This window comes from Tyto alba, unplaced genomic scaffold, assembly GCF_018691265.1.
Source record: "Tyto alba isolate M040663 unplaced genomic scaffold, T.alba_DEE_v4.0 Super-Scaffold_20, whole genome shotgun sequence".
Taxonomy (NCBI): Eukaryota; Metazoa; Chordata; class Aves; order Strigiformes; family Tytonidae; genus Tyto; species Tyto alba.
Window position 1 is genome coordinate 6,559,292 of NW_024881283.1, and position 14,700 is coordinate 6,573,991.

The following is a 14,700-nucleotide window of genomic DNA, read 5'->3' on the forward strand; positions in this document are numbered from 1 at the left end:
AGGGTGGGTTGAAGGGGGGGTGTGGGGCGGCTAGGGATGGGGGAAACAACCCTGGATTGCAAGATTTGGGGTGGGGGCACCCATCCCCACGCAGGCAGGCTCCCAGGTTCAGCCAAGCCAGGGTCATATCCTGACGCCCTCCAGCCCCGACATACCCTGGGCGGGGGGGGGGGGGGGGCACCTCTATGGGGGGAGAGCAGTGGAAGCCCCCCCCCTGCCCCCCCACCCCCCACCCCAGGCCATCTGGGGTTGCAGCACCAGCTCCCCTTGTAAATAAAAGCCCGGAAAAGGAGGGTGGGAAACATTTGGGTTTGCAAAACTGCCCCCACACAGAGCACCCCACAGCCCCCCCTGCACCCAGCGTCCCCCCCCCCCCCAACTAGCTCCCAGGCATGCGCGTTAATGAGGCAGCAGCCTGTGTTTAATTAGCAGGGGGGGTGTCTCTGGGCAGGGTCTGGCCGGGGGGAGCTACTGCCCCCTCCTCCGTGTGAGGGCAGACGTGCTGGGGGGGGGTGTCCTGTGCTTGTAGGCTGGGGAGGAAGAGGTTAATTTTCCTTGCAGCTTGGCCTCCCCAGCAGGGCCCAGCTGTGGCCGGCTAATGAATTCCCCAGCACTGGTGGGAAGGGGGGACTGGCCCCGGCCCCATCCAGGGCGGGGGGCTCAGGCTGGGGGGGGTGGGGGCGAGGGGGGGGAGGAGGCGGCCCCGGGCAAGTGGGGAGGGGGGCAAGGAGGCAATGCCAGCGGGTTTGGGGACATGCCCGGGGGGCTTGGGGACATGCCACCATCCCTGGGCACCGCCGGGCACCTCCCTGGCTCCTGCTTCACCCCTACAAGGGTTGCAAATCCCGGGGGGGGGGGGGGGGAGGCGGGGGGGAGGGAGCTGGATGCGCCTGCCCCTCCTTCCCCATCCCGGGGAAAAATCCCTGCGGGAAGGGCCAGGCTTGGCTGGGCAGGGTGGCACGATGCCCGGTGCTGGGGGGGGGGTGGGGGTGGTGGTGGTGTCGGGGGGAGAACGGGGCGGGCAGCAGATTGCGTGGCACCGCCAGCCGAAGCGAGGAGGTGGTTGGCACCGCTGCCACATCGCTCCGGCCACCCCACGCCTGGGGCTGGGCACGCAGGGACACGAGGTGGGGGGCGGGGGGGGGGGGGGGCAGGGGGGATGTGGGGCACCCCACGGGCACGGCAGCGTCACCATCACCCCCAATCTCCGCAGGGGCTCTGGGGCTGGGGGCTGTGTCACACACACACCCCCCCCCCACCCCAGGGTTTCCCTCTCTGCCCCCCCCCACCCCCTCGTATCAGCCCCGCGCTTGTTGAGCACACACGTGTGCTCAGCACACACGTGTACATGTGCATGCTGCGTGTTCTGGGTGTGCACACACCCCACCCCACCCCCCCACATTTCCAGTGCACACCAGCTCTGGCACACCCCCAGCACCCCAAAACCACTCTCCCTTTGTGTGTGTGTGGGGGGGGGGGGCACACATGTCTCACCCATGTGATGTGTCCCGTGTCCCCAGGCCCACAGGAACACACGTGCTGTCCCTCTCCAGCCCCATGCAGCGGGGGGGCAGAGCCTTCCAGCCGGGGGGAGCACCCCGTTTTAACCCCCAGCTCTGCGAGCCGGGCACAGCACTACTCAGTGAAACAAAACAAGGTTGGGGGGGACCCCCCCCAGTGTCCCCTGACACCGGCGCTGGGCAGGGTCCATCCGCAGCTCAGCACTGGTAATTAAATCCTCCCACTTAATTGCAACTGGACATTTATAGAGCAGGGCTGGCACGAGGAGGGGGGCCATAGGGACCCCAACATCGGGGGGGGGCCAGGCAGCAGCCTCTGCCCGCAGCAGCTCAGTGCTGGCTCGGGCGGGGGGGGGGAGAGATGGATGGGGTGGGCACCTCTGGAGAGAAGGGGGCTGGAAAGCAGAGGCGGGCGGGTGGAGGAAGGCTCACCATCACCATCATCACCATCACTGCGCCCGCAGGCAGCCCCCCCCATCCAGGGTCCAATGGACTGACGGACGCTGCTGGACAGACCCGGGTGTGCTGGCCCCCCGACTCCCCGATCCCTGTTCCTGCCCGTTCTCGCCCCGTTCCTGCCTGCCCGGGCACCCTGAGGGGCTGAGCCCACCGCGCCCCGGCCGCTAAGCACGGTTGCACCGAGCAGGATCAGCCCCTCGCTCTGCCAGGCTGCCAACCTGGCAACTCCCTCCAGCGCAAAATTCACTGAAAAAGGAATAAAAATGTAAATCCGGGGCTCGGCCTGGTGCGGAGGGGCAGGCTGGAGGTGTGGGCTGCCGCCCTCCTAACGCCCTGCTTTCACCTCCCGGCAGCTGGGGCCGCATCCTGCCCTCCCGCCTGGAAACGGTGCCCACCCTGCCATGTCCCCAGGCAAGGACCCCTGTCCCCCAGCCGTGCCGGTGGCAGGAACAGCTCAGGGCCGAGCCAGAGGGTTTTTGCTGGCTGTGCCATGCGCCGGGGACCCGCGTGGATTTGGCCATGTTGCTTTTAAATGCAGTTGTGCGGCAGCAATCTCTTCGGGACCGTGGTCATGTCACCGTAGTGTGTCCCCGATTTTCCCCTTTGGTGTCACGAGTGTGAAAGCTCTGGGGGACAGAAAGCGGGGCCCAAGGTTGTAGGGACCTGCGGGAAGGGGCTGAAAGGAGGGACCCCCATCCTGATCTCCATCCTTCTGTCCTTCCCCCCCTCCCCAAGGCAGGGATGAAGGGGTTAAAGGGTTTCGCCCTGGGGTGACTGCAGGCTGGGCAGGGGAGGGGACATTGATTTTATGTTAATCCTGGGCTGCATTGACCAGAAATGGAGGGATGGCTGCTGGGGGGCACGGGAGTGGGGTCACCCTCGGCAGAGCCCCCCCCCGGAGTCCCTCCCCAGGCCCTTCCAGCCCGCAGTGATGGAGAGGTGGGGAAAGAGGCTGAGACACCCCCCCACACCCCCGAAGGTGTTGCCGGTGATGCTGGGGAGGGCAAAGCTCAGCATTCAGGCCAGGGCTGGGGGGGGGGGGGTCCTGGCCCCATCCCCTCCCGGCTGACCAGTCCCTGCAGCATCGCAGGCAGCGCCGCAGAGCCTGCAGCGTCTTCTGGAGAGGAGGCCAAAGCAGCTCAGCATCCCCTCCCCTGCCCTCACCCTGCCTGCAGCCAAGGCACGAGCACGAAGGCAGCAGCATCGGGTCCCCCCTCCTCCCTCCTGATGGTCCCCAGCACACACACCCCCCCCCCCCCCATCCCCATGGTACCCCAAATCTGGCCAGCCCCCGCAGACCCACTCCGGGCTGGGTTGCTCTGCCCTGCGCCGTGCCAGCCTCGGCGGGAGCTGGCGGAGGCGGGCGGGGGGGGAGTGTGGGGGGGTTGTTTCTGGAGCGAACGTGCCCACCCAGTGCCAAACGCGCGGTGGGCGCAGGTGTGAGACCGTTGCAGATGGCTGACGCTGCAGACCCTGGCATGAGGGAGCCACGGCACTGCCACCCTTCCCGGGGCAGGGAGGGTGTGTGTGTGTGTGTGGGTGTCCCCCCTCACTCGGAGCTGCTGCTGGGAGCCGTGTCTCCCTCGTGACTAGGAAGGAGCCATCCCCCACCCAAACCGGGTCTGGGGGCTGTGCCTGTCCCCTTTGGGCCACGCTCCCCAAGGACTGGCAGAGCCCGCTGAGCTCCTGGGTCGTGGATCGGCGCCGCGTCCCCGCGGCGGCGGTGGCCAGACAACAGTGGAAAGTGGCCAAAAATGTGGTTTTAGGCTTGACCAGGCTCAGGACTGCAGGTCCAGGCCTGCAGGGACCGTGTCCCCAAAGGGGAAACTGAGGCACAGGGTCACCCAGCAGCTCAGCACCAATCACTGGGAGGGGATACCTTTTTCCATGGAAAACCAACCGATATTTGGGAAGAGCCATGCACCGGCCACAGCAGCGTTGGTGACAGCAACCGGGGAGCAGCAGGATTTGGGGACAGAGGTTTCTTGGGCGAAGCGAGGCGTGGGGACGGTCGGATCCCAGCACAGACACACGGCAGTGGGAGCATTGCTCTGCTCGGGGCCCGGGGCTGCTCGGGGCTGCTCAGAAATGCTTGCACTGTGGAAAAACCTGGGATGGTTTTGCTGCCGCTCCAGGGCAGCACGGGGCTGGAATTTGGGGCTGGAATTCAGGGCTGGGTGAGTCTTTCCTGCTGCAATTGCATTTATCAAGGTAAAATCCGGCTGGTCCCAATCCTCCGCAGATGCTGGAGGGGTGAGATCCCCCCAAACCCAGCCGGGGTCTCTGGAGCGCTCTCTGCACAAAGGCAGCTCCCGCACCCCAGCGAACGCAACAAACACCTTCTGCTTGTCCCCCTCACCCCGCTGTGCCCATGCACCCCAGCTCTCCCCCCGCCCCCCCCCCCCAGCACCCCGCTGCACCCCGCTGCCTCCAAACCCCCTGCTCCCACCCTGGGGTGGCTTTCGGGGTGCCAACTGCCCCCACCACTCACTCTAGCCAACCCGAGCTTTTGGGGGACAAACCTAGACGGGTCACCCACTGGTCTGATCCTGGCGTGGGTGATGGGGAGTGGAGCCTTTTCCCCTCGGGTTTGGGGAGCGGGGGGGGTGGATGTGGTGGTGTTGGATGCCCGGGGCAGTCGCCCACGGGGTGCGGGGACACGGGCTGGGAGCCGGGGACAGCGGTGGCCCCGGCTCGGCAAAGCAGCCACTAGATGGTAGCGTAGGTCCACGCCAACGCTGCTGACACAGCACTTGGGTGGGAGAGGGGACAGGGTGCCCGGGTGACCCGGGTGGCCCTGGGGACCCGCCTCCACCACCCACCTCCCCCGGGTCAAAAGAGATGCCGGCGGGGCTGAGCACTCGCGGGGTTGTGACATGGGTGGCGTGGGCACAGCTCCTCCACGTCAGTGCCCCCTGCCACCGCCGGGAGCCACCCGTGCCCACCGGCAGGAATGGGGGGGGGTGGGGGGGGGGTGGGGGAGAACCCCGCTCCCAAACCCATCGCACCCATCTCCCCATCTCCTCCCCAAAGCCGCACCACGCCGTGAGGCCAAGCTGGGGACAACCCCAGGGCACAAGCTTGATTTGAAGGGGGACAAACCCAGGCCTGGGGACAAGTGAGGTGATTCCCAAGGCGCCCAGCTCAGCGTGGGGGTGCTGGGCACCCATGGGAGCCTGGCAGGGCTGGAGGGCAGGTGCTCCTCCACAGGGACCTCGCTGCAAAGTGCCTCTCTTTGCTCCTCATCCTCACTCCCAGCCCTGCCGAGGGCTCCATGCCAGACTGATATATATATTTTATGATAACTATAGAGATGCACTTCAAACCTGACAAAGGACTTTGACAGTTTTAAGCATCTCTTTGATTAATACATGACCTTTTAATGCTTCGGATTAAATGAATAAATCTTTTACATTCTAACCCATTCTGCTTGCAACGTAATGTTTTTTTGCACGACCTCCTCTCCCTGCCCGTGCAGGAGAGCTGACCCGTCCCTCCGTCCCGCTCCCCCCGCGCACACGCAGGTACAGCAATACACAGCCTTGCAATATTCATAGGGCACAAAGCCCTGCAAGGCGAGAAGGGAGGGATCCTCCTCGTTTTTTGAACCGTCCCTAAAAATAGCAAGAAAATTCAAAGCTGACATTCAGGGCGAGGGGACGAGGAAGCCTGCAAAGTTGCTCACTCAGCCACCAGCAATTGCAGCGATCCTGTCTGCGTGTGCAGATTCCTCTGCTGACCGGGCGGGAGCCCAGGCCTCCTCTCCACACCAATCCGGGAGCGATGCAAACCAGTCCCCATCCTTACCCGGGGTGTGCAGAGTCCAGCCGGTCCCCGATCCACCCCTGCCGATCCCACTGGGGTGCACAGAACCCCCAGGACGGAGCCACTGTTGTTTCGGGTGCAGTAAGTCCATGCTGGAAGACAGCTCTCAGCTTGACACCCCCCACCCCTCCCAATTTACCAGTTCATCCCAGTCTGGCGGAGAAGCTGGGGTGCCCAGTGCAGATCCTGAGCTCAGATTTTCTCCCCACTGCCTGTTGATCCAGAAACACGCATCGAACCCCAACCTGCACCGCGCAGGCGAGGCAGAGGGCTGCTGTACAGCCAGGTGCTGTGTCTCTCCCTGCACCCATGTGTTATTTCATCGATGACTCACGTGTTATTAGCAGCCGAGCAATATTCCCAATTCCCTGGAGTTAACCCTTCACTCGTCACTCACAAAAACACAATGTCATAACAAACATCACTGGTATTATCTACTTTAATTATATTTTATCTACCCGGCTCCAGGAACATTAACATCGGCGGAGACTTGGAGGGAAGGTGCTGGGGAGATGCTCCATGGAGCCACGGGGAGGGAGGTCACGGGGTGCTCAGGGAGCTGGCGGGCAGTTCCTTGCTCTGACACCGCTGTCCCAAGGGGCCCTGGTCACCTCCTGCCCTCCTCGCTGGGACCTGGCCGAGAGGGGACACAACGCTGTACCCCAAAGAATGTGAAGGAGCAGGGTGTTACCAAACAGCGAGGAACTTTCCAGGCCCCAGATGGAGCTTTTTACTTAAATAAAGTGGGAAAAAAAAATAACAAAAATAAGGGGGGTGCTTGGGTGGATCTGTGGGGGCGCAGGGGTGCTGAGAGGGACAGGGTGATAAAGTGCAGATGCGCACCCCGGATTGGGGTGGGCGGCTGCAGGGGCTGTCTGTGTGTCTGTCCCCCCAACCCTGCATCCTCAGGGAGGGGGTGCGCAGTGCGGGTGCAACCCGGGAGAGGGCAGCAATGCCCCGCGCATCCCACTGGGACCTCGGGGGGGGGGGGGGGTGGGGGGGCACCCTGGGGGGGGGCAAACCACCCAAGGTGGTTTGCGCCCCCCCCCCCCCCAGGGTACCCCCCACTCCTGTGTTAAATATCCTCCTCCCCAAGAAGCGCGCAACGGAGGCAAAGCGCGCAGGGAGGGGCGCAAACGCGACGGGGAGGAGAAAGAGGGGCGGAGGGGGGGGGAGGAAAGGAAGGAGGGAAAAAAAAAGGGGGGGGGGGGGGGGGGGAAAGGAAGGACTACAAGGCCCGGCATGCCCCGGCGGTGCTGCACGGCTCCCCGGGGTGCCGGATGCTGGCCGTGCCGCTGACAGCGGAGCGAAGCGGAGCCGCGGTCCCCGCCGCGCACGGAGAGGAAAGAGGGGCAGGGCGCGCCTCGCCGCCGGCTCCGCTCCCCCCCTTTTATCCCAGCCCCCACAAAGCCGGGAGCGGCAGAAGGCAAGAGCGAGGGAGGAGGTGGAGGAGGAGGAGGAGGAGGAGGAGGGAGAGGAGGAGGAGGAGGAGGAGGAGGAGGGAGAGGAGGGAGAGGAGGGAGGAGGAGGAAGGGGGGGAGGCAGCGGCAAGCCAGGGCTCTGCTGCGCTGTGTCTTTCTTTGCTTTCCGCAGGCGGCGAGCGGCGGAGGCGCAGAGGGGAGGTCGGTTCCCCTCCGCCTCCCGCTCCGCTGCCTTTTGTGTGTGTGAGAGGCGAAGGGGGGGGGGAAAAAAAAAAAAAAAAAAAAAAGAGGAGGAAAAAGCCAAAAAAAAAAAAAAAAAAAAAAAAAAAGAAGCTAAGCGGTAGAGGGAGAGAAAAGCCCGGAAAAAAATAAAATAGAGGGGTGGAGGGGGGGAAGAGGGAAGGAGGAAAGCGGAGAGGAAAGAGCAGGCAGGGGACGGAGGAGGGGGCGGGCTGGCAGGAGCGGAGTTGCCTGGGGAGAATGTGAGCAGGAGGCGCTGGAAATGCTCTCGTTGAAGGTGGCGAGCGGTGCCGAGGGCTCCGGGACTCCCGCGGCCGGTCAGGAGGCAGCCCCGCCGGACGGCAGGAGCCTCCCCAAGCGGGCGGGCTCCGAGGGGCTGGGAGCGCAGCAGCCGGCGGGTGAGTACCGGGGACCCCCCGCCTTTGTGTGGGGCTGGGAGGCGGGGGGGGGACACACACACAGACACACAGACACAGGGGACACCCCCTTCGGGCAGAGCGAGGCGGAGGGGGGGGGGGGGGGGATGGTTGGGGGGGAAGGGGGCGGTGTGTCGTCGTCGTCCGTCCCCCCCCCACCCCTCCGCCACTACCCCCCGCCCCCCCTCCGCTGAAGTTGCGCGGCGAGTTGGTGCCAAATTGCAGGAGTTTAATGGCACTTGGGGCGGGGAGGGGCGGGACCGGGGTGGGGGGGGGTGGGGGGGGCGCGGGGCGAGCCCCCCGACGTGCGTGTGTATGGTGGTGGTGAGGGGGGTGGTTGCGATCTTCGCGAGTTTGGCCGCCTCCCCCTTGGCCTAGCCGCCCCCCCCCCCCCCTCCACCCCTTGCCGTCACCCCCCCTCCACCCCCCCCCCCCACCCCCCCGGCTGCGATCGCTGAGTGACAGCTGTCAGAGCGGGCTGTGTCCGCTAGAAGGCAGGCCGCCGTCGGAGCGGAGCGTGTCAACAACGTTTGGGGTTAGCCGGGCTTCCCGGGGGACGTGGGGGGCCCCCCCGGGGCACAGCATCCCACCCCCCTTCCCCTGGCAACCGGGCCCCGGGGAGCAGCGGGGCAGGCCCGTGGGGGGGACGGCGTGCGTGTGTGTGTGTGTGTGTGTGGGGAGGGGTGGTGTAGGTTGGCAAGGGGGGGGCGGGGGGTGTCTCACCCCAACCCCGCTGGCAAAGTTGCGTGGTCCGCGGCACGGGGCTCGGCGAGCGGTTGTCACTTCGGTGCCTGTCATCCCCCCTCTGATTTGTTTTTATCGATCAGCTGATTTAAATCCTTCCCCCCCCCCCCCCAACATACACACACACACGGTACGGCCCCTCGGTGCTTGCACAGCAACGGGGACCACGGGGGACCGGTGGCTTTGGTGGGGGGCTGGAGTCACCCGATGGGGTCACGCTAACGCCGGACCCTCTGCCCACCTTGGGGACATCTTTGGTGTCCCCAAGGCCAGGGCAGGTGGAGGCACCTGGGTCCCCGCTTGTTTACGTGCTGGGGGAGGACGTGGCCTCGGCCGCGACCAGGTGGCCTCGTGCATCCAGCCCCGTGGGCCCGTGGCTGCCAGAAGGGCCACCAAAAGCCACGGGCTGAGCTCATTGTGTGCCGCCGCGAGCCCCGGCGCGCGGTGGAGTCGCTCCAGATTTATCCTGGCGTGACAGAGAGCAGAAGCGAACCCCCGGGGCGATGGGCATGGATCCTGCCCGCTCGCTTTTGGCCCAGGCACTGGCGGGCAATGGGGGCGCGTGGTCTGAATCGGGTGTTCCTCCCCCCCCCCCCCCCAACCAACAGGCTTTTTTCTCCCCCTTCTCTCCCTTTTCTCACCCCCCCAGGTGTCCCCTTACACTGGCTTCTCCTGCTGGGCTGAGGAATTTGCAGGGGAGGGTGGTGGTGGTGGTGGGGAGGGGGGGAAGAGGAGGGCGGGGGGGTGGAGGGGGGGGGGGGGGGGCTGGAGAAGGGATGGCGCGGCGCCAAATTCCGCTCTGCCATGTCTCTGTAACCTGAATAGGCCAACTCCATCCCCGGTGCGAGTCCCCCGGGGCTCCGCCGCGCTCCGATGCAGTCAGGCGGGAGGTGGCTTTCGCCCGGCTGCTGGCCTCCCCCCCCCCCCCCCCCCCCCCCCCCCCCCCTCCCACCACACACACACAGAACACATACACCCCTCCCCACACCCCCCCTTCCAACAACCACAGTCCGGTTCCCTCCCTCCACCATCCGGCGAGCGGACACTGGCCGAAGCCACCGCGCACCCGCCGGGAGCCGATGGGGCAGGAGGTGGAGGTGCCCGGGATTTTGGGAGGGGGGCCAGGGGGGAGGGAGAGGCGAAGGGTTGGCACCGTGGCGGGGACGGGGTAGCCAAGGACGTGCCGGGAGCGGAGTGGCCGGCGGAGGAGAAGCGATGGAAGCCTGTGGAAGGTTACGGGAAGCCTGGGGGGGCCGGCGCTGCCCTGGCCTCCTTAGAGGAGGCAGCAGAGACCCGGGGCAGGCTATTTCTGCTGAGATCCCGAGGAAAGCTCTGGGAGAATTGTGGGCTTCTATAAATAGTGTGTGTCAGCCGAGTGGAAACAGGGCCTTGAAATGCTCCTGCTATTCTCCCGAGTGCTTGGAACCAGCTCTTGGTAAACAGGGCAGCGCTGGGGAGGGCTGTTTCCTTCTTCCGGGCTCGTTAACGGGAGCGTGGAGGGGGGGGGAGCGGGAGGGCCGGAGCAGGGGGGGGATTTTTGCCTGGTGATAGGGCAGGGTTGCCCCCTCCGGGGCTGGATGCTGGGTTGTGGCCAGGCTGCCCGGATGCGGGATGGCCCCTGAATGCGTCGCAGATGTGGGAGGTGTGTGTGTGTGTTTGTCCCCCGCCACCGTCCCCTCCCCAGCCCCGCCGCCCACCGAACTTCGGGGCTGGGATGTGCCGCGCCGGCCGGCCGTGATCCTCGGGGTGCCGGGGACAGTTGTTGGGGTGCGAGGGCTTGGCTGGCTGGGAGATGCTCGGCAGGCCCCCCTCCTCTTGCTGGCATGGGGGGCGCAGCCGGCTTCCCCCACTCCCCACCGGGCGTCCATCCATCTGTCTGGGCTGGAGTTGTTCCTGTTCTGCCCTGGGGGCACACGCTGAGCGATGCCTTGGCCTGGCGCAGTGTGCTGGAGGGCAGGTATTTGGTCCCTTGAGACCTTCCCCAGGCACTCCCGGATGCCCAGGGTGCTGGGCACCCCTTCCCTCGGGGGTTTTTGCACGCGGAGGGGACGTGGTGACATGTGCTGGGGCATTTGCGTGGTGCCGGGGTGCATCCTGACAGTCCCACTGCCATGGGTGAGCATTTCAGCTTCGCCTGGGGACCTGGCATCGCGCGCGGCGTCGCCTCTCCTCACACCCGCGCCCCAATATTTACCCTGTCCTAGCAAACAGTGCCTTGAAAGCTGCGTTATTATCCTTTTTCTTTCAAAATGACACCGAGGGGGGAAACAAACAGGGCGCCGCTCAGGTGCTGGTGGTGAGTTTTTAAGGCGATGCTGCGCAGTGAGAGGGATCCGGGGCGCTTGCGGTGGGGTTTGGGGTTGCAAAGTGAAGCGGCCGGGAGTTCTCCGGGGTGCCGTGGGGCTGGGGAGCTCACCCTGGCCCCATGGGCTGGCTGACCCGGGCCAAGGCTGGGGCGCAGCGGAGCGTGCCGCTCTGCGTGGGTGGGAAGGGGCAAGGGCCAGTCCGGTTTGGTTTCGATTTTTTTTTCTCTCCACCTTTTTTTTTTTTTTCCCCCTTTCTTTCTTTTTTATTTTTTTTTCACCTCTTTTTTTTAATATATATTTTTTTTTTCCTTTTTTTTTTGTTTTTCTGTTTTTTTTTCTCCCTCCCTCTCTGTGGGTTGAGCGTTGGGGCGACAGACAGGGAAAGTCTGAGCAATGGTCTCCGTGCTGGTGCTGTCTTCAATCACCGCGTCCCAGAATCCCTCGCTCTGGGCCTTCTAGGCACAAGGGCTTACAGCGAAAATCGGCAGCTGCAGCTGCGAGTGAAAGCACAAGAGCCCGGCTGGGTCTTTGGCATCGGCAGGAGAGCAAAAAGCTGGGGGAGGCGAGGAGGGAAAGAAAGGGGGGGGGAAATGTGCCCTGTGGTTTTTTTCCAGGCTTGCCACCGAGGGTTGTGTTTCAGAGCATCGGTTCCCGGGCGCGGGAAGAGGCGGGAAGAGGGGGGGTGCGGAGCCATGCCTCCGGGGAGCTCATTAAAATCCGTCGGCTCCCCCCTTTTGCCGGCCCGAGGAAGGCTGGATACGGAGGGGAAGGAGGGAGGGACGTGCTGGGAAGAAACATGCCTGCAAAAGCGGCTGCCCGGTGGGGACAGTTCCTGGCCCAGGCAGGAACGCTGCCCCGGGGGCTCACCTGTCGGAGCACGCAGGGTGCCTGCGTGCCAGCGGGGCCGTGACAAGGGCGGGTGCGTGCCGCCACGCCGGGGACTCCATCTCCGGCACAGCAAAATGTGTGTGTGTGTGTGTGTGTCCCCTCCCCAACCCCGGGATGCTGAGCTGGGCTGGGAGGTGTGCTGAGTTGCTGCGAGGGCGGGGGGGTGTGCAGGGGGTCAGCGGGGTGCAGGCAGGCAGGAGTGGGGGGGTGTTAGCAGGAGGGGTCGGCACGGGCGCAGGCGGGGTTTGGCGCGTGGGGATGGGGGGTGAAGGTGGGCCTGGGCAGGGGACACGCCGCCGGGGCGAAAACGGCTTCGTCCCCTCCGCGGTGAAGGCGATGGGGGGGACAGACAGCAGTGGGGACCCACCCCACCCCTCCCCGTGTTGAAGCCCACCCCACGCAGGCGTGGCGCAGCCCGGCCTGGCACGATGCGGGGAGACGGGGGGGAGCGGCGAAATGTGGTATTGATCCTCTCGGAGGGAGAGCGAAGCAGTTCTGGCATCCGCCAGCTCCAACCTCTGCCCTTCCTGCCACCAAACAAGCTCCAGGCGGAGGGAGCAGCATCCCATCTCGTCCCATCCCATCTCGTCCCATCCCATCCCATCCCATCCCATCCCATCCCATCCCATCCCATCCCATCCCATCCCATCCCATCCCATCCCATCCCATCCCATCCCATCCTTGTGCCGCCGCCCCCAGGGCCCCGAGCCCCATGCACTCTCTTCGCCTCCTGCTGACTTCAGCGCATCGGCTTGGGCTCGGCGCCTGTACATTCCTCGCAAAACCTGGGCCTAAAATATCTGGAGGAGGACGGAGCGCCTTGGGCGAGGGAGACGAGCTCTTCAGCTGCAGGAAAGAGGGAGGCTGCTCAGCCGGAGGCAACGGGGCCGCTCCGCTCCCCGCTGGCTGCCGGGCCCCCGGGAATTCGCCGGGAATAAATCTCGCCTGGTGAACTCCGTGGCTCGGTTTGGGATGGATGCGCCCGAGCAAAAGCAAGGGCAGGAGAGGAGCGTGGCACCCCGTGCATCGCCGGGCGAGTGGCATGGGAGGAGCAGGGTGACAGGGGGGGAGCAGGGTGGCAAGGGTGACAGGGAGCAGGGTGACAGGGAGCAAGCTGGGCTGGGTGGCTGAGGAGGGACAATAAATGCTGAGAGGGAGGCGCTAGGCGGGAGCTGTGTGAGAACCAGTTTGCGAGGTCCAGATTGGCAGCAGATCCTGAACCAGGAGGAGCTGAGCATCCATACGGCCCCTGCCGAGATCAGACGAGACGACAGCGACTCGGTTTGGGGGAAGAAATTGGAGGCGGGGGAAGCTTTTTTGCTGAAATGAAATTTGAACCCCAAAGTGGGAGGGAAGTGGAGGTGGGGGGCACGGCTCTCTCCACATGGTTATTACTGCTGTTTTCCACCCAGCTGAAAGGAGAATGTAGCTTAATATGGACCCGCGGGGAGGAGAAGCGATCGGGAGCAGGGATTTGTCAGGAGGGAGCTGGGAAACAGCGAGAGAGACGTAGAGGTGAGAGTGGCCAGCGCATTGCCCAGGGAGGTGTTTGCAGCCCGGCAGGAGAGGACGGAGCCGGGCTGGAACAAGGCGCTATTGTTCTTGGCGAGCGGGGGGCCAGCCCGCGGCCCCCCCAGACCCGCAGAGCTGGCGCGGATGCGGGGAAGGTTTTTGGGACTGGTTTTCCCGGCAGATCGTCGGCTGGGGAGTGGGAAGAGCTCACGGTGGTGGGGTGCACCAAAGGGACCGGCCGAAATGCCGGGGGAGGCAAAGGGGCGGCGTGCCGGGGCCTGGCGAGGGGATGGGGGGTGATGGCAGGTGAGCCGGGGAGAGGACAGGGATGAGCCGGGGGAGTTTTGGATCGGCGAGCGGGAAGGTGGGGGTGGTGGAGCCGGGGCTCGGCAGCCGGGGGACACCGTGGGGATGGGGCTGTGCGAGTGGCGGCGGGGCAAAGCCCGATGTCCCTTGGCTGGCAGGCGCGGCGGCTCCTCCTCGACGCGTGCGTGGGGCTGGGGAGGGCGAAGCGGAGGGGCTGCTCGCCTTGCTGGCCTGGGGACCCCTGTCACCCCGCGACCCGGGTCCCTCTGCGATCCCCTCTTGGCTGCCGGCATCTCTGCAGCATCCCCCAGCCCATCGCCGCTATCCTGCGTGTCCCCTCGGTCCCTCGCCCAGCTCCTGCCATCGTCACCCTCAGCCCGCCCGCTGCTGCCATCGACGTCTGGCTTTCTGCCCCGGCGTCGGGCACGGAGGCTGCTGCGTTGCCACAGCTCCCGGTTGTCCCCTGGGTCACGCCGGTGCTTGGGGACACCCCAGGGTGCCGGTGAGTGGGAGTGCGGAGGACCAGCGAGGCGCATAGGGGCTGGAGGAAGAGGAGGAAGAGGAGGGGAAGACACGCAGCCCCGCAGGGTCTGGGGGCTGTGGCTGGGGAGGGGGCGGCGAGGCAGGGGCCAGCTTTTGCATGGCTTGGGGTGAAGTTGAGCTTGTCCCAGCCCTCCCTGGGCTGCCTGCACCGTGGCCGGGGGCCAGTCTTGGCCCCCCCCAGCCCAGGACAGCCCTGGCATTTGCTCCCCATCCCCCCCCCAGTTCCCACCTCTCCCGTGCTTCAAACGCAGCGATGCCCTGAAGGCAGCAGAAGCACCTTAGCAAGTGCACACTAAATATTTGAACACGCATGGGTGGCTTTGGGTTTGCTGTTGCTCTCGCCCTTCCCCAGAATCCGCCTCTCTGGAGCCCCCAAATTTAAGGCGTACCCGCAGGGGCTTCTCTCCTCCAAGACAGGGGTGTAATATTTGCTTGGCAGCTCTTGCTCTGAATTATTTGCTCTGCTTCAACTGAGCCAGCGCGGTGCTCAGCATTGCCATGCCACCCCGGGTGCATGTCA

General features: G+C 65.3%; 1 protein-coding gene across 4 annotated transcripts in view; it reads left to right on the top strand.

Moving 5' to 3' along the window:
- The first annotated feature begins 7,071 nt into the window (after positions 1-7,071).
- Positions 7,072-14,700, top strand: part of AHDC1 (AT-hook DNA binding motif containing 1) — a 53,745-nt gene continuing 46,116 nt past the window's right edge. Inside the window, exons 1-2 of one of the 4 annotated variants that reach the window (XM_042793559.1) lie at positions 7,072-7,230; positions 7,743-7,863. Coding sequence is in view for 1 of the 4 variants with exons in the window: in XM_042793556.1 (XP_042649490.1) it covers positions 7,728-7,863 (136 nt within the window). In the remaining 3 variants the exon portion in view is untranslated. Of the gene's footprint in view, positions 7,231-7,330; positions 7,427-7,621; positions 7,864-13,218; positions 13,335-14,700 lie in introns of those variants that run through there. The other 3 variants (XM_042793560.1, XM_042793556.1, XM_042793561.1) reach the window with 3 other exon arrangements.